The following is a 25,083-nucleotide window of genomic DNA, read 5'->3' on the forward strand; positions in this document are numbered from 1 at the left end:
TGTGTCCCTCCCGCCTCTTCTTGGCGTGGCCTCAACTGGTCAAAGACGAAGGCGACGCTGGCGGCCCTCAGCATGCCCGGAGCTGCCTCCTCGGAGGGGCAGGGAACAGGTGCCTGGTGGAGGGGTGGGGCAGGGAGCCCCTGCTTGTGCGCCGTTTACTCTGCGCATGCTCTGTGTGGAGCCATCAGCCCTGACAGCACACCTGCGTCCCCGTCACATGTGGATACTCGTACACACATTAGGTTTGACTTCCAGGTAGACGAGGGAGTTCCGGTGTCAGGGGTCCCATCCCCGCCCCCCACCCCCCCACCCCCGGCCCCTGTACTTGGGCCTTTTCCTGGGCTGCGAGCAGGACCGGACCCCATCGCCCAGAGTAGCTGCTGGCGCCTGGGGGCCTGCGTGGGTGCTTGTGTGGCTGCTCCATGGATGGGGAGGGGCCGGTGGCTCCCTGGGAAGTGGGGCTGCAGCTCAGTCCTGAAGGATGAGCAGGTGAACAGGGAGGGTTGGACTGGGCAGAGGATGGCCGTCGCACCGGGCAGGGACAAGTGCGCTGCCCGAGGTGGAGCTGTGTCCGGGCACTCGGGGCCAGCCCAGCTCTGGTGACCCTTGCCCACTGGACCGAGCAGCCGTGCACTGCAGACGCGACTTGGGGGTGGGGTGGGAGGGGGGCACCTCTGCCAAGGAGCCGTGGACTCCGGCGTTGGCGGAGACCGTGATCCCGGGGATCCCGTGGTGGGGAGTGGTCAGTGGCGGACTTGAGTTTCAGGACCTGAGATTAAGCTGCGATGAGCTCACCTCTTTTCTCGTCCTGAAGAGGCTTCTCAGCGCTCAGAACTGCTTAGAAATAGTCTCACTGGAATTCTCTGTTTGCTCTGCAGGCACTAGGGAGCTTCTACTTTCTTCACGAATCCTTAAAGAGCATCTACCAATTTGACTTTAAAGGTAAGCTCCGTGCTGTCTTCTTTGCCGTCTTCTGGGATTCTCTGCCTTGGTGGCCCCGAGCCCCTGCGCAGCAGTCTGGCTGCTCTGGGTCCCTCCCTCCCCACGTGGTCTAGGTTTGGTGGCATCGTTTGCCGTGGTCACTGACAGGGAGTCGTAGGCCCTGCTTTCTGGCTCCTCTGAACGGAGGCAACCAGTCTGCCCTGGACGCCGCCCCCTCCCCTGCCAGCCCGCCCTGCCCGGTGCCCTGGCCACCCTCCTGCTTCCCAGGCGAGGCTCAGGTGGGTGGCTCTTTCCTGTGGTCAGGCTGAGAGGAGAAGGATGCGGCTGGTGTCTGTGAGCCTGTCGGATGCGAGAACGTGAAAATGCACCGCACGGTGGCGTGTTTCAGAGGAAGATGGACACGAGCACCCATTCGTGGCAGCGCGGACACTGTCCCGTGTGTAACAGGCACAATTCATGCATCTGTAGGAGACTCACCCCAAGACGCTCGGGGCACAGCTCCCGCCCCGCCGTCTGACCCCGAGGGCAGTCGAGTCACCCCCGGATCTGAGGAGTTTGGTCCCTGTCCCCTTCAGTCTGCAGGACGTGTGCGAGCTTGTCTTCCCCACGGTGTGGTCTTTCCATGTCAGACATAATCCCTTCTGAGGGCCACGGGGGCTGCTGAGCCAGATCACGTTAACCTGAAACGCCGCCGAAGGAGTGAGGGCCGGGAGCAGCTGCTTATGCCCGTTGGTTCAGGTTCATTCTCGTCACTCCGTCGGGAGGCATCGAGCCTTCCGCGCAGATGACTTGAGCAGGAACCCGTCGTGGAGAGCGGGGCTCCAGCCAGCAGGGTGATTTTTCGCTGGCCCCGTTGCCCGAGGATTCTTTGCGCACTTGACTCACAGCATCTGAGTTTCCGAGGAGCTTGCGGTGGCCAGGCAGACCGGGCAGGCGCCAGGGGCACTGGCTGCTCCCTCCGCGGTCTTGACAGACACCGGCCCGCGTGTCATATCCTCAGGCTGCAGAGCTGGAAGCAGGGCGGGGCTGCACCTCTAACAACCCCCACTTCAGCTTCGCATGAACCATCTGTGAAGCATCTCCGTTTTCCAAGTAACTGTTTGCATGCCGATTTATCACTGAATCAAATGGGCCTTGGGGTACCTGGCTAGCCCACGGTTTCTGTAACCCTGTGCCTTAGATATGACTTTGACCCAGGCAAACCTCAGCCAGGGCTTTCCACGTCGTCAGTGACAAGAACTGTGCTGAAACGGGCAGTGGTCGGCCCCTGAGCCGGCGAACCTGGCCAGAGGCTGTGTCGAATTTGAAACCACGGTGCTTGCTGTGGCAGGTGTTATTGGATCCCACGGGGTCTGGGGCTTGGCAGGGGTCTTGAGCAGGGGTGGGCCACCTGCCGCCACTCCACAGCCCCTGCTCTCCAAGGCTTGCCCCCCTGCCTGGAATTGAGCTACAGCAAAAGCATTTGTGGAAAGTTTGAAGAAAATAGCCTGGATTTTAACAAATACATTCCTACTTAGACATGTAAGATTCCCCAAAAGGGATGAAAGGGCTCCAGTTTCAGGTCCAACATGTGAAGAGCTTGGAAGTTTCTGCTCCCATCCTCCCAAGAAGCTGAAACAAGATGATTCTTCTTAGATCAGTAGAGAAGCAAGGTCACAAGGCAACGTGCTGCCGCCAAGCTAGGAGACAGACAGGTGGACCCAGAGAGTTAGGGGCCATGCAGAGCAGAGACCACTGCATGGTCAGGACACCAAAGGGAGGCCCACCATGGGAAGCTGGTGGGAGGATCGCCCAGGCATCCAGCTTAGGGCCCCACACTTCAGTGGGTCTTACCTCCAGGAACCCACCTTGTTCTCCTGGTGGAAATCGAAGAAAAAGCCCATGCGCTTCTGGCAGGGAGGAAGGCAGCGATTCTGGAATGTGGCCAGAGCATTCTGTTCCTTAAAGGCCTGTCCTCAAGGGAAACCTTTTCACCAGAGCCCAGCCCTGGATCTGATCCGGACCTGACCATCGGGCAGGAGGTAGACAATTTCAGCCTCCTCTAACCTTCCTGTTGCACCTGAGGAAGTGAGAAGAAGAGTGAGCTAAGTCCGAAGAAGAAAAGAAATCATAAGAACTGGAGCATAAACCTGTAGCTCAATTCAGTAGAGAAAATTAGTGAAACCGAAAGCTGGTGCTTTGAAAAGATCAATAAAATGGTAAACCTTTAGCTGGCCTTGCAAAGAAAACAAGAAGACACAGATGAGTAATATTAGAAATAAGAGAGGGGCCACTGCTACTGATCCCATGAACATGGAAAACATAATAAAGTAATATGGTTTGGGAACAAGTCTGTGCCTGTAGGTTTGATGACTTAGCCCACTTCCTTGAAAGACAGGATTTACCAAAACTCATTCAAGGAAGGCTAGGTAATATGAATAGCCTTTATCCATTGAAAGAAATTCAAACAATAATTAATGACCTTCTCAAAAAGAAAGCATCAGGCCGAGAGTTTCACTCATGAATTTAAGGAAGAAGTTATACCAATTCTCTAGGATTTCTCCCAGAAAAGAAAAGCAGAGGGAAAACTTTGTAATTCATTCTATGAGGCCAGCATTACCATAATACTAACATTATGTAAAAAATACTACAAAAAAGGGAAAAATGCAGGTAAGTATATTTTATGTGCATGAAGGAATATAAAATCTTCAACATTATATTAGCAACTGAAAACCAGCAATGAATAAGAAAAGTTATATACCATGACCAGTTCAGATTTATCCCAGGTATGCAAGCCCAATTCAGCATTGTAAGATCAATTAATGTAATCCGTCATATGAACAGGCTAAAGAAGAAAAATCACATGGTTATGTCAATAGATGTCAAAAACATATTTGATGAAATCCAACACCGATTTATAATAAAAACTCTTAGCAAACTATCAAATAGAGGGGAATTTCCTCAACTCGGTAAAGAACATCTACAGAGATTCTACACCACATCATACTTCCTGGTGAGAAGCTAGATGCTTATCCCTCAAAAGGGAGGGATGGCCTCTCACCGTTTCTCTTCAGCAGCATGTTGGAAATGGTGACTAATGCAATAAGACAAGAAAAGGAAATAAAAGGCTTATTGATGGGAAAAGGTTTTCCTAGTTCTTAACTGTCATGTTTATACAGAAGATCCCAAGGAACCAACAACAGCAGCAGCAAGGAGAACAGGTGCAACAAGCAAGGCTGCAGGATGTGAGGTTGATATGCAGAAGTGAGTGGCTATCCTCTCTGCCAACAGAAGTAAAAATATCATTTACATTTGCACACACACGCAAAAGAAGTATTTAAATCTAACAAAATACGTGTGATAGCTACACAAGGAAAACTGCCAAACCTGATGAAAGGCATCAAAGATGATTCAAATAAAGGGAGAGAGAGAGTCCATGTTCATGGAGAGGAAGACTCCGTGTTGTCAAGATGTTGCGTCTTCCCAACTCGAACCATAGATTCAACCTAATCCCAGTCAAAATCCCAGCAAGTTATTTTGTGGGTATCAACAGGCTGACCCTCAAGTTTACAAGGCGACGCAGAAGACCCGAAACAGCCAACACGGTATTGAAGGAGAAGAGCTGAGTCAGAAGACTAACCCTGCTCAACGCCAGGGCCATCTACCGAACTGGGAACTCCTGGGATGCATTCTGAGTTAGCTTTTGTGAAGGTGGTGTGGGGTTGGCGAAAGAAGAGACAGATAGATCAGAGGCACCGACCAGATGTAGACGCACACAGATACAGTTGACTCATGTTTGACAAAGGAGCGGAGACGATAAAGTGGAGCAGAGATAATCTCAACGACATGGTGCTGGGACCACTGGACCCCAAATCAGTCAGTTACAGGCCTTCCACCTTCACAAAAGCTAACTCAGAATACATCCCAGGAGTTCCCGTCAGGGCTCAGCAGTAACCAGCCTGACTAGTATCCATGAGGACGTGGGTTCCATCCCTGGCTCCACTCAGTGGGTTAAGGATCCTGAGTTGCTATGGCTGTGGCATAGGCTGGCAGCTGCAGCTCCAATTCAGCCCCAAATCTGGGAGCTTCCATATGCCGCAGATTTGGCCCTAAAAATCAAAAAACAACAACAACAACAAAAAAGATCCTTGACCTAAATATAAAAAGTGAAACTCTAAAACTCCTAGGTGATAACACAGGAGGAATGTAGGTAACTTTGGGATTAGTGGTGAGTTTTTAATTTCATTTATTTATTTGCTTTTTAGGGCCGCACTGATGGCATATGGAGGTTCCCAGGCTAGGGGTCTAATCGGAGCTATAGCTGCTGGCCAAAACCACAGCTCATGGCAACGGTGGATCCTTAACTCACTGAGCGAGGCCAGGGATCTCACCCGCAACCTCATGGTTCCTAGTTGGATTTGTTTCTGCTGCACCACAGTGGGAACCCCAGTGATGATTTTTTAGATACAATACTAAAAAGCATGATCCATGAAAGACAAAATTGCTAAGTTGGACTTTACTGAAATGGAAAACTTCTCTGCAAGAGATACTATTAAGAGATTGAGAAGAAAAGTCACAGACTGGGAGAAAAAGACTGTTACACAAAATATACAAAGAACTCTTAAACTCAACAATAAGAAAACAACCCAATTTATTTAATTTATTTATTTTGTCTTTTATATTTTTGGGGCCGCACCTGAGGTATATGGAGGTTCCCAGGCTAGGGGTCTAATCAGAGCTGTAGCCACTGGCCTACACCACAGCCACAGCAATGCCAGATCCGAGCTGCATCTGTGACCTACACCACGACGGGGCTCTGAAAACAATCCAGTTTAAAAGTGAGCTTAGGGAGTTCCTGTCACGGTGCAGCAGAAATGAATCTGACTAGGAACCATGAGATGCAGGTTCAATCCCTGGCCTCGCTCAGTGGGTTAAGGATCGGGTGTTGCCGTAACCTGTGGTGTAGGTCACAGATGTGGCTCAGATCCTGTGTTGCTCTGGCTGTGGTGTAGGCCAGCAGCTGTAGCTCTGATTTGACCCCTAGCCTGGGAACCTCCATACGCTGCAGGTGCGGCCCTAACAAGCAAAAAAAAAAAGCAGGCTTAGGATTTGAACAGACGTCTCACCCAAGAAGGTGCATAAACATGTAAACACAAATAAACATGTGATGAAACTATTCAGCTTTATATGTCATCAGAATGGTGCAAATTAAAACGACAGTTAAAACCGCTACACACCTAGGAGAATGGCTAAAACCTGAAAAATTGGCAGCTCCACCTACCTGTATGTGGAGCAACAGGAACTCTCATCCGTGGCCGGTGGGGGTGCAAAATGGTGCAGCCCCTTTGGAAGACATCTCCGCAGATTCTTACCCAGCTAAGGCCATGCTCACACCCCCTCAGGATCCACCCGGATGAGCCAAGAACGGACACCCGCACAGCACCCGCGCGGGAGGGGTTCTAGCACCTCCGTTCGTAGTTGGCAAAAGCCGGAAGCAGGACACGTGTCCTCCAGAGTCCTCCGGGCACATGCTGGAGTCTAATTCTGCAGCCGAACCAGTCGGGCTGTCCAGACACCGAAAGACACAGAGGAACCTGAAGCGAGTGCTGCGGAGAGAAGCCGACGTGTGAGGGGCTCCGGAGTCCGCGGAGCGTGGCTGGTCCGTGGGGTGGAGGGAGGACGGGGTGTTCAGGGCCGGAAGCCGCTGGGGAGGGCGCCCGTCATCGCGGACTGTCGGAACCCGTCCCTGGGAGAGCTGGCCCGCTTGGGGCGGTGGGGGGCCTGGTGGGGAGGGCGGGGCGGCGGGGGGGACGCGCCGCTCAGCTCAGTTGTCCTGACCCCCAGACTGCTCTGAGGACGACGGCGTGTGTTTAGGAGAGGTCGGGGCCGCCTCTCCCGCCTCACCCTCCCCAGCCTCCTCCCTCCTCCCGGGCGACACCGGGCTCGCCTTGCCTCCGCAGAACCAGCCTCCGCCCGCAGCTCGGGGCTGGCCCCGCACCTGCGCACGCCTGGCGCTCGGAGGGCTGGGTGTCGGCCCTGAGGACGTCTGCTTTGGGGGCGGTCTTCCCTCTGCAGCCCATGAACTGGTCTCCGGTGGGCTGCTGGGGTGATTCAGCTTCCACTACGAGGAAGCTGCAGACACAGACTTTTAGAAAGAACTTTCTTTATTCTCAGGTCCAGGCGAAGCTCGGCCCGCGCCGTGGCTATCAGTGAAGGAGCCGGGGGTGGCGGGGATACCCGGGGGGCTCAGCCCCCAGTGTGAGCTTCCCCGTCCCGGGTCAGCGAGGCCACAAGCCCCTCCCATGGCCACAGCAGCACCTCGGGGCCTCCCAGTGACACAGCTGGATGCCCGGGAGTAGGGCGGCCCTTAGAAGCGGGCAAGGGCAGCCTTCGCCCGGCCCTTGCCCTCCGCAGGTGCCCTGCGGGGCCCCAGGGCCGCCCCTCACTCCTCCCTCAGCCCTGCTCCAGCGGCCCCCCTTCCCCAGGGGGACACCCCCAGGTCCTCCACACTCCGGAGTGGATTCCTCCTTCCTGGCGAGTTCAGGCTCCTCTAGCAAGACTCGTCTCGGGCCTCTCGTGGCTGCCTCACTCAGGGAGCGTCCATGCCCCGTGGCCCAATCCATGTCCATCTCCACGTCTAATGCCCAAATTCCCTTTGTGTCCACGGCCTCAGGGCTCCCAGGAGGTTGAGGCTGGGCCTTCTGTCCTTGTCCTCGGCTTCTGGCCCTAGCCCCATGGTGCTCGGTGGACACCCAGGTGCCGACCGCTGCAGGAGGAGCTCAGAAGGGGCATTTGAGCTTGTGGGGTTGGTGGCAGGGGCAGGCTGGGGGGTGAGGCAGGCCACAGACCCCCTGCGAACACGGTGGCCTGGCAGTCTCTGGGGGCAGGCCTGCTGTCAGAGAGAGGGGTCAGCCGCCCCGCCCTGTGTCAGGGTGGCCGGTCTGCCCCTGACAGGAACAGCATGTGTGCCCTCTGGGAGCGCCTTGCGTGGTGTGCAGGCCGTGTGGGCCAGTGTCAGCTCCATGCTGTCCCACAAGGTGGGCGGTAGTTGCAGAAAGTGCCACCTGTGATGGCACGCGCTCGCTCTGCGCTGTTCCCGCGCAGGTGGCTCTCACGGACTGGTCGCAGTGCCGGGGTCGCTTGTTCACAGCAGCCCTGCCCACCTTTGCCAGGCACCACCTCCTGGCTCACAGCCTTGCCTACTTGCCTCCAATGGCTCTTGGAGGCGATGTGATGCGTGTGGTGTCTGGGGGCTGCGGGCAGGGGTGGGGGCAGCTTCAGAACCACACGACTGGTCGTCTCAGGGGCGTGTCTGCAGTTTGGGACCAAGGAGAGAGGATCAGTGGGCACAGTGTGTGCAGATCTGCCCGGGTGGGGGTGAGGGGGCTCTGTCCTGTGTCCCCTGAGTCACTGAGAAGACATGGCCTGTCTCATTGCTGCTGCTCCTGCATGGGGGGGGGCACTGACCCTCTGACCAAACGGACAGTGTGTCCTTTGTCCCTAGCAGCCCGGTATCCCAGCCCAGGGACAGGGGAGTGTGTGGGGTGGGCCGGCAACCAGTGGGCACCATCTGGGGGGTCTCCCTGGTGGCCTCGGCAGGCCCGCACAAGCTCCTGCCTGGTGTTTTGCAGGGGCAGGGGGCTGGCTGCCTTTCATCCCCCGGGCCGGAAAGAGTCTGAGGACGGACACGCGTGTCCGTGAGGCCCCACGGTGGGCGTAGGGTTGTCGGTTGGCGGAGGGAAGCAATCCCAGGCCTGGCGGGGGAGTCAGCCAGATGCGGGAAGGGCCCCCCTGGGCATGGATGGGGCAGGCGGCCAGGGAGCACCGGTCCGGAATCCGGCCATCCTGAATTTCCCTCCGTCTCACGTGGAGACTCCTCCTTGGACATGAGTGCTATGGGCTGGACGTGAGGGGAGATCAATGCTATTAAATAAACTCGCAGGCGCATGAGCAAACGGTACCTCCATGGCCCTTTTAACTGCAGTCGCGGTTTGAACAGAGGATGCCACTTAGCCCCTGTAAACCTGCAGGCGGGAAGCTCCCGGGGGCTAATGAAGCGGCGTGTCCCCTCCAGGTCAGGGACGGGAATCTATGAGCACACGCGTCCCGGGTGCAGCTGCCTCCTGGGGTCGCCACCCTTGTCGCTCTTCCTCGGGGGCGCCGCTGGCTCCCCAGGGCCGCCGGGCGGGACGGGCCCGAGGCACTGGCCTTAGCCCTCCTGCTTCTGCTCTTTTCCAGGCAAGAAGTACAAGAAAGTCGCGGGGAAGGAGATCTACTCGGACACGCTGGAGAGCACGCCCATGCTGGAGAAGGAAAAGTTCCCGCAGGACTACTTCCCCGAGGTGGGCGCCGCCGGGTGCGGCTCAGCCGCGCGTTCAGCCTGTGTCGCCCCCGACGTGGCACGTGGCGGTCAGGGCGCCGGGGCCCACCCTGGCTGTGTCACGCTCCGAGGTTCCAAAGCCCGTGTGGGTCCCTCTGGGTGGTTCTAGGCCGGGGAGAATCGGGCGACGTCCTCCCACCCAAAGGTGTGTTTTCTAATCCTCACTTCCAGCAAAGGAACCTTCCCCAAGGATGGAGCAAGAACCATCCGTTCATCGGGGCTGCAGGCTGCCGAGGGCCCCTCGCGAACCCAGGATGAGCGGGTCCCTCCAGCCGGGGTGCTGCCCAGCCAGACAGCTGGGTGGCTCTGGGCTGTGGCACATGGGGCTGCCCCGTCCCCGCCTGAAGGGCAGGGGCTGGGCTCGCAGCTAATAAAGCCTTGGGCTGCGGCCACTGACAGGCACAACCTTTTTTTTCATGTTAATTTTTATTTAATCCGTTGTGTCCAAAAATCTGTTTCAGCTTTTAAGTATTTCTAACAACAGTATTTTTAACAATGAGATATTTTAATTTTTTTTTGTATTGTCTCCAAAACACAGTGTTTTAGAGTCTCAATTTGAACATTAACCTTTCATGAGAAAGACCTGCTCTGTATTTAGATGTCATAAAACTCGGCTAAAAAAAGCAGATGCACAGACTCCAGTTCCTAGTATCCTTGTATTGTTTCTAATAACTGAGGCAGGGTACCATTTCTGCGGTCACACTGGCTGGAGCCGGTGCCCTACCCAAGCCCCGTGTGGCAGCCACACTGCCTGCCTCATAGCTCAGAAACTAACGGAGGAGTTCCCGTCGTGGCTCGGTGGTTAACGAACCTGACTAGTATCCCTGAGGTTGCAGGTTCGGTCCGTGGCCTCACTCCATGGGTTAAGGATCCGGCATTGCCATGAGCTGTGGTGTAGGTCGCAGACGCGTCTCGGAACCCGCATTGCTGTGGCTGTGACATAGGCTGGCAGCTACAGCTCCGATTCGACCCCTAGCCTGGAAACCTCCCGATGCCTCAGATGCAGCCCTAAAAAGACAAAAGTCCCCCCCCCCAAAAAAAAGAAAAAGAGACACCAAAGGAGCCGCCCGCCCACTGCTCAGACAGTCAGAACACGTGGGTACACTCCCTCTGGGTTTCTGTGCATTTCTGTATGCCGCCGCCCACGTCATGCTGGATTCTGGTGTTTGGGTGTTGTTGTGATCGCTGGCATTCTTGGTGTCTCCTACTCCCGTAATTCCTGTGCGGCCCCTGGTTGGCCCCCTGTAGGTCTTGCAGGTGTGACGCGGCAGTGGAACCCCTTGCAGGTGACCCCGGGAGCTGGGCGTCCGCTCTGAACTGCTGTGTTTCTGTGCCTCCCGCGCCCACCCTGCGCAGAGGTCTGCCCGCCCCAGGGAGGCTGGCCCGCCACGCGGTGGCGACGCCCCTGCTGCACTCGAGGGTGATTTCAGCAAGGCCACAACTTTATTAACTTGCTTTATGACCCGGTCCTGGAGTGAAGGAATTGTGGCCGCCTCCGTGAAGGATGGGCATTCTTGTCACGCTGGGCGCGGCTTCCTCATCCATTGTCCCCCAGCCAAGGACGCGGTGTCAGGGGCCGCCTCCCACACTGGCCGCCCTCGCCCTCTGCTCTGCATTCTGAGTGAGTGGAGGATGCAGCTGGAAAGCTCTGGAAGCTTCAGTTCTGTGAGCCCTGTGGCTTACCCCGGATGTTGGCAGGTGGACGCGTCCACCGGGAGAGTGGGCCTGAGGTTCCCTTTTTAACAGGCCAGGGCCGCGACATCCGTTTCAGAGGCTGTCACTGCTGGTCTCCTGGCCCCTGGCCCTACCGAGCCTCCCCCTCGTGCCCCTGCATCAGCACTGGAGCCGGCACTGGCCCCGCCTGAGAGTGACCAGGGACCCCAGTGGAATCGGCGCAAAGCTGTGGGGAGGCCGGGGTGGGGGCAGGGGCTGCAGCACCACAAGGTGGGGTCTCGGCCTCTTCCTGGATGCTGGCTTCTCAATGGTAGGCAGAAGCCAGCTTAAAGATTTCTTTTAAGCTGCCCTCAGAATGCAGAGCAGAGGACGAGGGTGGCCAATGCGGGAGGCGGCCCTGGGGCAGCCTGGGGACAGCCCTGAAGTGGCCAAGGAAGAGGCTGCAGGAGGGGCCGTGATGCCCCAGGCAATGTCCAGGGTCCTGGCCCTCCTCGGGCTGGTGGCCCAGCACCCCCTGCGTGAGAAGCCCCCAGAATCTCTAGGCCCCGGCCAGGGTCATCCCTGGCTTTTCCCTCCCCCCACCCTGGGGTCTGACCCCAGCCCAGGAGGGGCAATCTCCCCCCACGTGGCTGAGGGGGTGCCCCAGAGGAGGTGGCACTTGAGAGGCTGGAGGCTGGCAGAGCTGCACCAGAAAGGGCAGTGAGGGCCACTGGCAGCCCAAGGGCCGTGCCCCTGGGAGGGAAGGCAGCATGCCCAGGGCAGCTGGGCTGGGCAGCCAGGGCTGGCCTGAGTGACCCTGGTGACAGCCGTTGCTTGCCAGTGACTCCAGAATTCACAGTCCTCTCATGCACCTGCAGCCTCCGAGCCAGGTCAGCCAAGAGCTGTGATGCCCCGCGGTGATGGTCACCTGTCCTCCTGAGGGCAGAAGGGGACCAGGGGGCACTGGTTCCTCCAGAGCAGGTGTCTGGTCCTGGGCCCCGGCCTTCCCTCCCTGCCCCGCCCCTGCGGCTCTGGCCTCTGCCCCTCCGGAAAGTGGCATCCCTCTGAGGGCCCCTCCCCAGGCTCAGCATGTTTGGGGGCCTCCCCACCTCTCCCTTCCTTCACGGGGCCTGGGGGCTTCGAGGCTGCGGCCGAGCTGACGTAGGATGGTGGGGGCCTCAGCTGTGGTGTCCCACCCCCTGCACAGCCTCCCCTGCGTGGGGACAGGCAGCGAGGGGGCCCTGGCTCTGGACACCCTCACGGTCGCATCTGCAGGCAGGGCCGCTGCAGGCAGGGGCGAGGACGCACCTCTGGGGGAAGGGCTTGGGTGGACCAGCTGTCGCAGCTGGAAAGCAGCGTGTGGCTGGGGGAGGCGACCCCCACCCTGGGCCCTGTCACCCCGCCCCGCGTGACGGTGCCGCTGGGAACTGTCTCCGCGTGCAGTCCGTTGGGTCTGAGACGTGTTCGTTTTCCTTCCATCTTGATAAATTTACCGAAGGAAAATCTTACGGGAAAAACACAAATGCATCTGACAGTCAAGAGTGCGGACTTTCTCGGCTGCGGGGAACCCCGCAACCTTGGACAGGGCTCTGGGTGTCCTCGCTGGACGCCCCTCATGGTCCCTCGGGGTCCGCAGGCCGCCGGGCAGGACCGCGGTGCCTGGGAGCCTGCGGCGCGGCGGCACTGGGGCCCCGGCTCCGGCCTCCGGCTGAGCCGCAGGCCAGTCCTCTGGCTTCCTCGGCACACATTTTGGGGGAGGGAATTAGTTTAAGACTGATTTCTCTTTCTTTGATTACCACCATTTAAGGATAATCTAAATGTAATTACCATGACGGAGGCATAGCGCAATTCCGTATAATTACAGCCGCTGCACATAAACCAACAAACTTTGCCTGGTGATTTATGGGTGCTTTTGGCTCGACATGAATTTCAAATGCTGCCTCTGGGAGCAGCACTCCAGATAATGCGAGACCATTTTTAAAAAGCAGATTTGTGTAGTCGATCAGGGCCAAGGCATTTTTTTCCTCTCGCCCGAGTGAGAAATTGGTTGTTACCATAGATCACGGGGCTGCTCCAGGCTCTCATGAAAGATGAATTCATTTCGCTAATGCTCTGGAGCGGGCCTTTCACGGCGAGGCTGTGTGGTGATAACCTTCCCGCAGCCTCCCTTTTCTCACCGTGATTTATGCCGTCTTTTAGTAGATGAAGCCGTCTGGGTTCGCTATCCATCTGCTGGTAAAGGAATCCTATTAACAGGGCGTCTGAGCAGGGACTTCATATTGGGCGGTGAGCGGCGTGGCCACCCCCGCCCGCGGGACGTGGCGGAGAGCCACCCGGGGCTCCTGCCCCGCCGTCCCGTCCGCCAGAAAGAAGCAGAGGGGACCCCAGAAGCTTCTGTGTCAGAAGCCGCAGCTTCCCCACCCCGGTGCCTCCCCGACGCGGATGCTGCCCCGGCGAGCAGGTGCAGGCAGCGTATGTGCTTACGTGTGGGTGGGCGTGTGTCTCAGGCAGGGGGTGTGCAGCGAGCCACCCGCAGTCATCTCCATTGCAAAGCCACCTGTCCCTCCTGATGCCCGAGCGTGGCCCTTCCCCTACCCCCGCCTGGCCAAGGTCGCGATGCCTGAGACCTCAGAGCTCGGTCCATCGAGAGAATACGGCTTCTAGTTGAGGTTCTTTCTCCAAGGAGCAGGTGGCTTGGGCACACCAGGGAGACCCCAGCTGCCAGTTGTCCTGCTCAGGCGCCCCGTGTGCCTTGCTTACTGCCCTGCAGCTCGGCGCGGCCTCCCAGGCCTCCGTCCACGTGGGGCCACCGCAGGCTGCTCCCGCTGGCTCTTTCCAGGGACGCCGCCTGACCCCGTTCTCCTCCACGGGTTCACCCTGAGCCCAGAAGTTAGGTCACCCCCTGCCACGGCCCAGGCACCACGGCACCAGTGCCTCCTGGGGGCTTGCGAGGGGTGCCAGGTGGGAGCCCCCCCAGAAGGCCCTGAAGCCACCTGTACAGTGTGACCATTCAGATTAGAGCTGATTAAGGTGACCCTGTGGCACAGGGCTCCTCGGGGCTCAGTGGCCTTGGTGCCAGTGGCAGCCTGGCACAGGTCTGTCATCACAGAGCGTCTCGCTGGGCAGCCCGGCTGCATCCCACCCTCCTTCCCTGCCCAGTGTGAGTACCAGGGGACAAGGTGGTCACTGATGCTGGACAGGGCAGGCGCCAGCCCAGCTGTGGGCCGTGCTCCCCCCAGCCGCCGGTCCTCAGGGGCAGTCGGGGCTGTGGGAAGTCAGCGCCTCTGCCCGCTGCTCCTGCAGCGGTGCTCTGGGGGAGCCGGCTTCTTGGTTTGGCTGCCGCCTCTGTTTGCCAGCGGCCCCCAGGCTCTCCGGCAGGCGGGGAGCTCACCAGGAGGGGCCTCCACAGCGGACAGCCAGCTTCCTTCCAGCATCGTGTCACCTGCCAGGCCTGCGGGGCGCCACTCAGGGCTCCCCTGAGCTCGGCCAGGGCATCCTCCTCCAGGATGGGATTCTCCAGTCTGGGCAGCGGGGAGAGGAGAAGGTGTGGTCATGGCCCTCGGTCCCCCCCACCCGCAGCTGGCAGAGTGGCGCCCATTTCCAGTTTCCCGACTGAGGCAGCGTCTCAGGCGCCCTGGCCGTCAGCCGCTGACCAGTGTGCCCTGTTTATTTTTCAGTGCAAGTGGTCAAGGAAAGGCTTCATCCGGACGAGGTGGTGCATTGCGGACTGGTACGTCCACTGTGGCCGCTCCCGCGTCCCGACACCCAGGACGTGTCCCCTTTTGTAGGGACACAAGCGGTGTCCCTCTGCGGACGTCCGTCAAAGGCGGCCGGACCCCAGCGCCCGAGCTGCCAACCCTCCGCCTTTACCCTTTGTAAAGGGTGACGCCGTGTGACGTAGCGTTGTCGCCCGGCCCGGGGCCCCGCTGTCCCCACTCACCCCTCCTGCGCCCCGGGCCTCTCCCGTAGCCCTGCCCCCTGGAGCTCCCCCTGCAGCCTTCAGTGCACGTCCTGCCGGGCGTGGGGCAGTGAGGTAGGACCCTCACTAAGTCGGGGACTCGGGCATGGCCTTCCTGGGGGCTGTCATGCCAGGCGTGTGCCCCCCTTCTGCTGTGGTAAGACCCTGGCAGGACCGGCTCCCCACTCCTCTGACCTGCGCTTGGCTGTCTGGCCAGCACAGCAAGGCCTGGATGAGGGTGTTGCCTGCTGCGGGCCCTGAGAGAGCTGACCTGCTGCTGACCGACCGCGTGTCCAGGCTGGGGGTGCGGCCAGTCCTCAGGAGCCGAGCCCCTGCCAGGGTGCCAGCGCTGGCCGGTGACCACAGCTGGGCCCTCAGCTGCCCCTCTGTTTCCACGCAGGCCCCTCGGTGGGGCGGAGGTCCGGGCAAGAGAGCACCCGGGCCCGAGACAGCCATAGCCTTCGTGACCTGCCCTGTCACTGTGCCCTCGCCATCCTTGCCACAGCCCCCCCTCCCTCGGACTTGGCCTAGGGGAGCAGGGTGACCTCCGGGGGCCTGGGGTCATGGTGGGGCCGTAGGAGAGAATTCGAGCTCCCTACTGGTGCTCTGGGGCGTGCTGTTAGCTCAGTTATGCGTCTCACTGGCTCCTGACCGGTGGTCCTGTCTCTGCCAATGGCAGGGACCGCCCCCCCACCACACCCCACCCCACCCCACCCTACCCCCGTCAGGGTCTCCACGAGCCCGGGGAGGCTGAAGTGGCCAAATCCAGCCGCACCTTGTCCCTGCAGAAGTCCAGGCAGACACTGGAGCCCCTGGGGTTTCACCATAGGTTTTGCAGGGGCTGTGACCTGGGGGCTTCTTCCTGGAAGTGAAATGAATCCTGTGTCCCGGGGGCCCCGACTCCTCGGAGACCCCACAGTTGAGCACTGACATGCACAGGGGGCTTCAGGCTGCCCCTGCAGCTGCCCCTGAGGAGCCTTCCCTTCTCCCCTCCCCCCTCCTCCCCTCCCCCTCCCTTCCCCCCTTTCCCCTCCTCCCCTCCCCCTCCCTTCCCCCTTCCCCCTCCCCTCCACTCCCCTTCCCCTACCCTCCCCCTCCTCCCCTCCCCCTTCCTCCCCTTCCCTCCCCCTCTTCTCCCCTCCCCTCCCCCTCCCTTCCCCCTTCCTCCTCCCCTCCTCCTCCCCTCCCCTCCCCTCCCATTCCTTCCCCTCCCCCTCCCCCTTCCCCTCCCCCTCCTCCCCTCTCCCCTCTTATCCCTTCCCTCCCCTCTTCCCTCTCCTCTCCCTCTCCTCCCTCCCTCCTCTCTGCTCACCCCTCCTCCTCCCCTCCCTCCTCCCCTCCCTCCTCCCTTCCCCCTCCCCTCCCCCTCCCCTCCCCTCCCCCTCCCTCCCCCTCCCCTCTTTCCTTCCCTCCTCCCCCCTCCCTACCCCACCTTTGGTGCAAAACCTGGGAAGCTTTCTCAGATCATGTGCAAGTTCCCTTTGCCGCTGGCCGAGCACCTGCGTCCATGAGGAGGTTGGAGGACTCGCAGTCTGGTCCCGTGTGCTCTCTGACTGCAGCTTGGAGGGCCTGCCCTTCAGGCCTGGCCGCACGTGCCCCGGGGAGCGCAGTGGGGACGCCCGGGGGGACACCACAGGCGACCGGCCGATTCCAGGTCACAAGCCTCCCGTCTGTCCCTGCAGCGCCTTTGACTTGGTGAACATCCATCTTTTCCACGACGCTTCCAACCTGGTGGCCTGGGAGACCAGCCCGTCGGTGTACTCGGGGATCCGGCACAAGGCCCTGGGCTACGTGCTCGACAGGTGAGTGCCGCCGGCCGCCCTCCGCCTCCGGAAGGCTCGTGGCTCGCACTTTGAGCCACTTTTCCCAGTCTGCTTTTTCCTGTTTACTGCAAATACGGAGCTCACAAATGCCAACCCAAGGATAATGCACAAACCCCGGCCCCTATGCCAAGGCAGGCTCAGGAGTGAGTGCCCCTGGGCTTGGGCTCTGGGCCCCTGAAGCAGCCAGGCTGTGCGAGGTCTGCCAGCCCCCCACCCCAGCTCTACCCCAGCTTCCCAGGTCCAGGTCTGGGCCCAGGCTTCTGGCCAGAGGGGAGGCAGCCTTGGTGGCTTCAGAGCAGGGACCCTCCCACCAGGCCCTCTGGGGCCGTCCATCTGTCTGCGATGGTCTCGTGTGACCTTTCGCGGGGTCAGCACTGATGGGCTGTCTTCTGGGAAAGAAAGGCCGCCCTCGCCCCAATTAATAGGCTGTGTTTGGTCGATTTTCAGATGGGCCCTTGGCCAGAGCCCTGGCCACCACGCCCACGCGCGGCCTGCTTCCTGCCCATCGTCCCCGTGGGGGCCAGCCGTCCACCCAGGCTCAGGATGGCATCTTCTAGGGACTCCCGAGTGGGGCTCTGTCCCTCCGCGTGCTTGGCCGGGACACGCTTGGGACCAGTGGGAAGGGCTGGGGTGTGTCCTCCGTCACCAGCCACGACGAGGCCATCTGGTCACCTCCAGGGTCCCCACGATCGGGTCCGCGACCCCGTCCAAGCAGCCACAGGTCCACACGGGTCTGCGGGTCTCCAACTCTGAGGCCTGGCCCTCACCTCCTGGGGGCCCCGGGTGTCCCGGGCTGAGCTGAGCCAGGCCAGAGCTGGCTCTCAGCTGACACTGGGGCCTTGTCACTTTGTCCCAGGAGCCACCCCAGGGCTGCAGTGTGGGGCGGGGCCACTCACCTTGGCCCCTCAGGACCACCTGCAACCAGGTGCCAGTGTCACCTGGTCGGTGTTGAGGCCCTGGGTTGTCACTGCAGCGCTGCTGGCAGAGCTGAGGGAGCCGCCTTGACTCCTGGGGGTGGCGTGGCGGCAGGGGGTGGTCACGTCGGATTCGGGAGCAGCCCTCCTGGGAGGGGTGACCTCTCAGGATGGGACTGGCATCCTGGAGCTGCTGGGTGGGGCGCTGCGGGGCCCCCAGCCGCCCGGCCCCTCCAGCCCTTCAGAGGGATGTGGAGCCAGCCGCTTGGGGGACGGACTGGTCCCCGGGCAGACGGCCTCAACATGCGCCGCCGGCCCACACGGCCGCGGGGAGGCAGCCTGGGGTCCGGGCCCTTCCCCGAGGCCCCGCATTCCCACGAGCCGCGCCTGGGGGCTCAGCCAGCCGCAGATCCGGACCTCCCCGCGGGCCCGGCCACCGCACAAAGGGCCGCCCTGTGGGGGTGGTGAGTGACGGCCGCCCTTTCATCCGGGCAGCTAACCTTTTGGCAGCCACCAGCAGACTGCATTCTGCTCTGCCGATTGGAGGACAAAGCCAGGCTGGCCCTTTGAATGGACGCTGCCACCAACAGTGCCCCATTCAGGGCGTTGGGAACCGCTGGGAACATTGTCTGCGGCCGGTGTGGACGCGGGGAGACGGCGAGGGGGCTCGAGAGGAGCCCGCCTTCCCGACTTAATCTCCCGTAAAGCCCCTCAGGCCTGCACTTCCCTCGGGGCGTGTGGCGTCAGAGCCCGGAAAGGTGGCCTCGGCCCCATGTCCTGTCCCCACGCTGGTGGGGGGACCTCGAGTTAGAACCAGAGGTGCCGGCGGTCTGTTTGCACCTTTTCTGTAAATTGAAGATTATTCCAAGATTTAAAAGCTGATTTTAAAAACTCGAGGGGCAAACTCTCATCTGAAGCATGTGAACTTTGGGAAGTGTGTCACGGCTCCCGTGACGCCCACGGCGGGGAGCTGCCCGCGCTGAGCAGGGCTTACTGGGAAGGATTCACCTTGGACGCGTCGGAAAATAGGATTTCCAGTGTTAATAGGGGGCAGCTGCTGGGTTTGTCTGGGGTTTATGGCAACTAATAATTGATGTTTTTTGCGCCGTGAATTTTTGCTTTAAATCTCTTGTTCTGAAAGATTAAAGAAGACAAACCTCTCATTAGTGAAGCTCGTCAGGCTCAGAGACGGGGGCTGGGGGCGGGCTGCAGCCCCGGGGCGGGCGGCGTGGCGTCCCTTCCGCCAGAGGCGCGGGCTGGGCTGGAGGCGGCGGGCCCCTGTCCCCGGCACTCAGCCACACTCTTGGGGAGCGTTTGGGGCATAAACCAGCAGCAGGGGCCTCTGCTCACACAGCCCTCCCTGAAATCTCCCAAGCTTTCGGCCGTGAAATGAGATTTTTTTCCACAAGTGACAGGGCTCTTGTGTGTCCCCTTTGCGACGCGGCCGCCAGGTCGGCAGGGACCCTCTGCATCACGACTGTGAAATCCCGGCATAAAGCCCCCCTTTGTCCCCCAGTATCTCCTCACAAACACAGTCCATTGTCACAGCACTGAAGTTAATTTGATCAGCATTGGGACATTTGACTTTTATGTCTGGTCAAAAGAGTTGTTTCATGCTCATTTTGGGCATTCAAAGAAAATGATTGCCAGAAAAATAATGCCGCCCGGAACAATTCCGAGCAATTAGTTTCCCAGGGCGAGGCGGTGTGATGCGGCCGCCACACAGCTCCCCTTTGTCGTCCTGGGGGCAGTCATCAGTCAGCTGTCAGCGGCTCAAAGACCCTCCGTCTCAGGGTTTCTCCTCGGGCCGTTCCCAGAGCTCGCCTGGCTGGTCAGCCCGCCCAAGAAAGGCCTGGTCTCCAGGCAAAGGCAGCTCCAGGCTGAGGCTGGCGGTGGCCGGGCTGCTCCGTGCGGCTGGCCGCAGGCAGAACTGTGGCTCTGGCCTCACCTGCGGCTCTGAGGGCAGGTGCTGGTCCCCAGCTGCCCCCGCTTCAGGTGTCCTTCAGCCTGGAAGCCTAGGTGGCCGTTGTCCCTCTTCCGGTTGGAGCCCAGCTGGGCGGCGGGTGTCCCGGGCCTTGGGCAGTGTCCTCGCCACCCTACGTGTGCCTGGCATCAGCCGGGGGCCCCCGGTGGGCCGTGTGCACCCCCGCGGGCTGCACAGAGCGGGCTGGTCCGTGGTGTCTGTCGTGAACCCTTGGTGCCATTGAAAATGACTGACACGCCGGAGAGCGTGGGAGGGGAGGGTGAAATCCCTCCCCGCGCTCAGCAGTGTCAGCGCACTTTCCCAGCTCGTCCTTCTCTTTGGAAGTGGAGTGTGGGTGCCTTCGACACTCCGGGTTTTCCTCCTGAGTCCTCGTTTGTCTCAAATCCAGGGCCTGTCACTTCTGGACTGTTCTGTGCAGTCGCACGTGTGCGGTGTTTCTTGGTTTCACGGTGTGCCCGCGTTGTGTTGGGGCTGTGGATATCTCTGGGCACCTGTGATGAAAGTGCCAGAGCATCACGTGAATGGCAGCATGGGCACCTGTCCATGGCTCACGCCCCAGCTCTGCGTCCCTTACGGCAGCCGCCTCCGTGCCCGTCCGCCGTCTTGCTGGCCTGCCTTTGGGCTGCTCTCAGGCTTTGCTAATGTGCTTCCCTCGGCTCTGGAGGCTGGAGGTCGGGTCAGGGCGGCGGCCAGGCTCTAGTGAGGCCCACTTCCCGGCCGGACGTGGATGGCCCTCCTTGCCAGGTCCCGGCCTGGCGGAAGGCTCCGGGCGCCCCTTCAGTGGACGACAGCAGTTCCGTCGGGTCAGGCCCACCCTCGACCCCACTTAGCCATCACTGCCTGCTTCGAGCCCCGTCACTAGGGTTTGGGGACACAGCTGAGGGCCAGCAGGGCCTCCTGGCCTGGAGCCAGTGCCAAGCCCCAGCCACAAGCCAGCTGCGACAGCGGGCATTTCAAAAACGGGGGCCCGCACCCAGGAAGGTGACGGGAGACTGGGCTTCAGACGAGTGGCCTCTTCTCTCCCGTGCTGCCGCCTTGGGGCTGCAGCCGTGCTGTGCCGTGACTTCTGTGTGTCCACCCCACGCAAGAGGCAAGAGGGCTGCGGGTCACCTCGGAGGGGGGGGCCGGGTGTGTGCTGCCCACGGGGGCTCAGCAGGCTGGTCCGTGGGCCCCCGGGGGGCACCTGTGTCGTTGGGACCTTGGCTGACACCAGAGGGACACCAGTGCTGGTGTCCGGCTTGGCCCCACTTGTGTCCACAGGTGTTTCCTGTTTGCCTCGCACAGGCTCCTCGTCCCTCTGTCCCCGCCTTAGGTGCGCCGGGGACGGCCCACCTCACCGCAGGCACCCTGCTGCCCGGTGACTTGTCCCTCTGGGGGCTGTGGGCCCACTGGGCCTGAGCCCATGGCCAGCATGTGGGCCAACTGAACCGTGAAGTCGTGAGAACGGTGGCCGGACAGGTCCGTCTGTTGAGGACGGGTGCCTGTGTGATTGATCTTGGATCGGCCACCGTAGGGTCAGGGCTGCTAATGAGCCCTTAGGCTCTGCCGGTGTAGCAGCGTTCCCGGGTCCACGTTCTGCCATTTCAAGTTCTTTGACCTGAGAATGCGCCCTCTCCCAAATCTGAGACAAAACCCAGGGCGGGTTCCCGCCACGTTCAGTTAAAATAACAGGGGAGGACCCCCAGCGTCCCGCGTGCGCAGGCAGGACGGCCCCTCGTTTGTCCTGGAGTCCCGGGGCCAAGGGCCGTGCGCAGGCCCACTCCTCTCTGAGACCTGGGGGACGCGCCAGGCCGCCCCAGGTAGAAGCGCCGTGACCTCAAACATTCAGCCTGTGGCTCCTTCGCAGCTGTCGCCTCCGCCGTCGGGGTCTTCAGCCCACGAGGCACGGCTGCAGCCCCTTCCACGGGGCCGGCCCCACGCGCGGCCTGGGCGCCTCCCCACAGTGTGGTTTGTCGCTTGATGAAATCACCCGTCGAGACGGAGAGACTGTTTTCAAGGCCTAAAACACTGATTTTTATGGCTCTTGTAATTCTCTTTTTGGACAAGGCACATGGTGTTGGTGTGGGCCTACTTTTTAATCATAATAGCTACTGACAAGTAATTAATTTTAAAACAACTCTTTTCTTCCCGCTAGTCCAAATGGCACTCTGCTGAAATTACACGTGAGTATGTGAGGCCCAGCCTGGCACTCGGGCGATTGCCTCGCCGTGACAGCCGCTTCATCTCCCACCTTGACGGCGGGCGTTATTGATGGGCCCAGGCCATTATAGCAAGAGGCACAGGGCACGGAGATATGATAAAGCTTAGGTTTTAACGACAGCATTACAAGGTCCGAGGCAAGCAGATGAGATCACCTCGCCAGGCACCGCGGGCCACCCGTCCGTCCGCAGAAAGAGGCCGCGAGACGGCAAACCCGCGGAGCTTTTAAACGTTGATTCAGCCGGTTATTAAATCAGGAGTGTGTTATTTTGAAGAAGGAAAGTACCTCGAGGCGGGTCCTGCCGCTTAACTCGCCGCAGAGTCGTCTGCCCCGTGGCTCGCGCTCGGGTGGCAGCAGTTTATGCCGTGCGCTGCTCCTCCGGGTCCTGGCCGCCTGCAGCAAGAGGATCGTCGCTGAGCCTGACTCCGCGCCCTCGCAGACGACGCACCGGGCGCCGGGTCTCGCACCTCCCAGAAGCCGCTCCTGCGGGGGGGACGCTGTCCGCGGTCACGCCACCGGGACCGAGCGTGGCTCGGGCGCCGTCTGTGCCGACGCCAGAAGCCCTGCACCTCCCGGCCAGACCAGCGGCGCGGGTCCCATACGTCAGGCCCCTTAGACAGATTTAGCACGAGTACACGGGCGGGGAGGGGGGCGGAATCGAGGCCGTGAGCCCCGGCCTGCCTCCAGGGGGTCGTCCGCGCCGGGGTCAGCCTCCTGGAGCTCCTGGGAGCAGAGGAGGGCGCTTGCTGAGAAGTGGACCCACGCGTGGCACACACACCTGCACCCACGTGTACATGTGACATGCGCCCCCGCGTTTGTGACACGCAGCTGACCCTGAACTGCGCACGCACTTGTTTTCAGGGGGGACCACACAGTCGCGCCGGCTGCAGGTGTGGGACGTGGACTCGCGGGCGACTCTAACTTACACCTGCGTTTCCGCTGCGTGGAGCGCAGGCGCCCTGTCCGTGTGGATCAACCCTCCACATGCGTGTGTCACCGGTCACTGGTGAGCTGTGCCCCGTCACCAGGCTCCTGTGTCTTGGGCGCAAACCCACCTCCGTGCCCCTGACGGCTGGAAAAGCGAAAGTGTGAGAAGCCTCGAGCCTGGAGAGCGGCGAGCCAATGGACCAGGCTTTCCACGCAGTGTCTCAAGGACTCTGCTCCCGGGCTTCTTAAGAAATGCACGTGGATAAATCAGCTAGGATGTGCAGGTTTGGACACTGAGAGTGTTTCTGCCCAGGAGGGATGGCAGCTCCCCCTCCCCCTTCTGCAAAATCAGGCTGAAGCTTTGCTTTGGTTTAGTTTGTCTTTAAAAAAAAAAAAAAAAGAATGAAAGAGACATGCCTTTGAGTGGAGCGAGAGCAGAGGGCTGGCCGGGGCGGGTGTGGCCGCCCTCCCAGGCCACCCTCGCCCACTGTGCCAGGTGCAGCCGTCTGCTGCCCAGCCCCTAGACTGTGCCGCTCTGGGCAGACGTGCTTTAGGGACCATGGATCGTGTGACAGAGAGGCCTGGGCCTGAGCAGGAGGCGGGAGGCCGGGCCATCCCCGAGGGCCACCAGGGCTGGGGTCCACAGCCTGGGGGAGGGGGTGGGGGGTGCTATGTAGCCTGGACAGCTCCTGGCGGCCACGGAGGGGAGGGGTGGTGCAGGGGTGAGGCCAACACACTGCAGAGTGACCATGGGGTCGCGGAGCCCGGAGGGCGCGGCCGCGGAAGCCCTGACCGAAGGCCAGCCGTCACCCAGCCCGCAGGACGGGTTTGGGGGTTTTCAAAGGACACGTGACTGAGCACCAACGGGTGTTTCTTCACCGCTGACCGGTCCTGGGAGGGGGTCGAGCAGCCCAGAGAAAACAGAGCTTCTCCTTGGTGGAGCTTGCACCCACGGCTCCCGCCATAGATGGGCCCCCACGAAGGCCGTGCCCCAGGGCCCCAAGGGGAGGGCCGTCCTGCCGGTCTTTCGGGAGCCTGCCCACGCTCTCAAGGCCGGTCTTCCCTCTAAAGACGTTTAACAGCAGGAGAGGATTGGGGGTTTCTCACGGTGGCACTGATAGCTTCCTGCTCCTAGACAGTCGGGGGGGCAGGGGGGGTGGGGCGGCGAGCCCGGGGCCGGCCCGGCCTGCGGCGTCCCGCCAGCGCCCTGCGTCTTCATGCCTGAGCGGTATCTCCTCATAGAAAGAGTCCACTTGAAAACAAGTACATGAAATTGCTGGGCATCTGCACTGTTGATACCATCTGTTAAAACATGTCGTTTCTCCCCAAGTTCATGTATGTGAGAATTCATCTAATTACAAAAGAAAACAAGACTTTCCGTGGAATTCAGCAACATGATACAGCAATTAATATGCAAGAAAATTGTGGAAACAGCCGAGGCGGTTTTTAGAAGAATTTCAACTAGAGAGGCTTCCTAGGAAAAGTTTTATTATGTGAAAGCAAATAGGAATAGAGAAAAGACCCATTAACTGGGGGACTTTGTTCTGTACAAACTCAGGGGGGAGAGGTTTGAATGTTTAATACATGATTCGGATCAATTGCTGCTGGGAAAATCAATAAGCCCAGATGGCTTCTCCACACGTAATTCCAGCTGGATTAGAGGCTGACCCTGCAGACTCTGCCGTGACGTGAGCGAGCTCGTCGTGAAGGGGCCGGGACAGGAGCCAGCAGCCGGAGGCGAGGGGCACGCGTCCCGCCTGAAATTACCGCTCTTGGGCCGCAGAGGAGCCGAGAACGCTGTGCGCAGCCTCTGCCCCATTTGGCGCTGACGTCATTTTCCCGGAACCGCCCGCGTTCACACCGCGGGAGGCAGGTGACCAGGAAGAGCCGCGGGCCACGCTTGAGCAGGAGCAGTGGGGTGGGAGTGAGCAAGGGGACGCGGGCTGCTCACCAGCCGGGGGTGCCCCCAGCACCCCTTGAGCTCAGTGCCGCGCCACCCTCAGGAGACCGCCACGATGCTGTCAGTCTGTCGCAGCCCGTGGCCCGCGTGGGCCCTGCCACTCTGTCACAGCTGGTGTCCCTCTGCAGCCACAGCTGCGCAGCACAGGACGGGACCTTGGTCACGAGCCTTCCTTGCCCTCGGCGTGGGCCACACGTCTGTGCCATGTCTGTGCCTGCTAGCGACCTTTATGAAATGAATTGTCATTGATTTAAAATATGTGAAAAAAGGAGTTCCCGTCATGGCGCAGTGGTTAACGAGTCCGACTAGGAACCATGAGGTTGCGGGTTCAATCCCTGGCCTTGCTCAGTGGGTTAAGGATCC

General features: G+C 60.4%; 1 protein-coding gene across 3 annotated transcripts in view; it reads left to right on the forward strand.

Annotated features, from left to right (window-relative positions):
• Positions 1-25,083, forward strand: part of INPP5A (inositol polyphosphate-5-phosphatase A) — a 159,215-nt gene that overhangs the window by 102,495 nt on the left and 31,637 nt on the right. For all 3 annotated transcript variants that reach the window (XM_005671580.3, XM_003133237.6, XM_021073890.1), the window contains exons 5-8: positions 879-942; positions 9,160-9,263; positions 14,632-14,684; positions 16,595-16,714. In XM_005671580.3, the coding sequence (XP_005671637.1) occupies positions 879-942; positions 9,160-9,263; positions 14,632-14,684; positions 16,595-16,714 (341 nt within the window). The remainder of the gene's footprint in view (positions 1-878; positions 943-9,159; positions 9,264-14,631; positions 14,685-16,594; positions 16,715-25,083) is intronic.

The sequence above is a fragment of the Sus scrofa genome, chromosome 14, assembly GCF_000003025.6.
Source record: "Sus scrofa isolate TJ Tabasco breed Duroc chromosome 14, Sscrofa11.1, whole genome shotgun sequence".
In the NCBI taxonomy this organism is placed as follows: Eukaryota; Metazoa; Chordata; class Mammalia; order Artiodactyla; family Suidae; genus Sus; species Sus scrofa.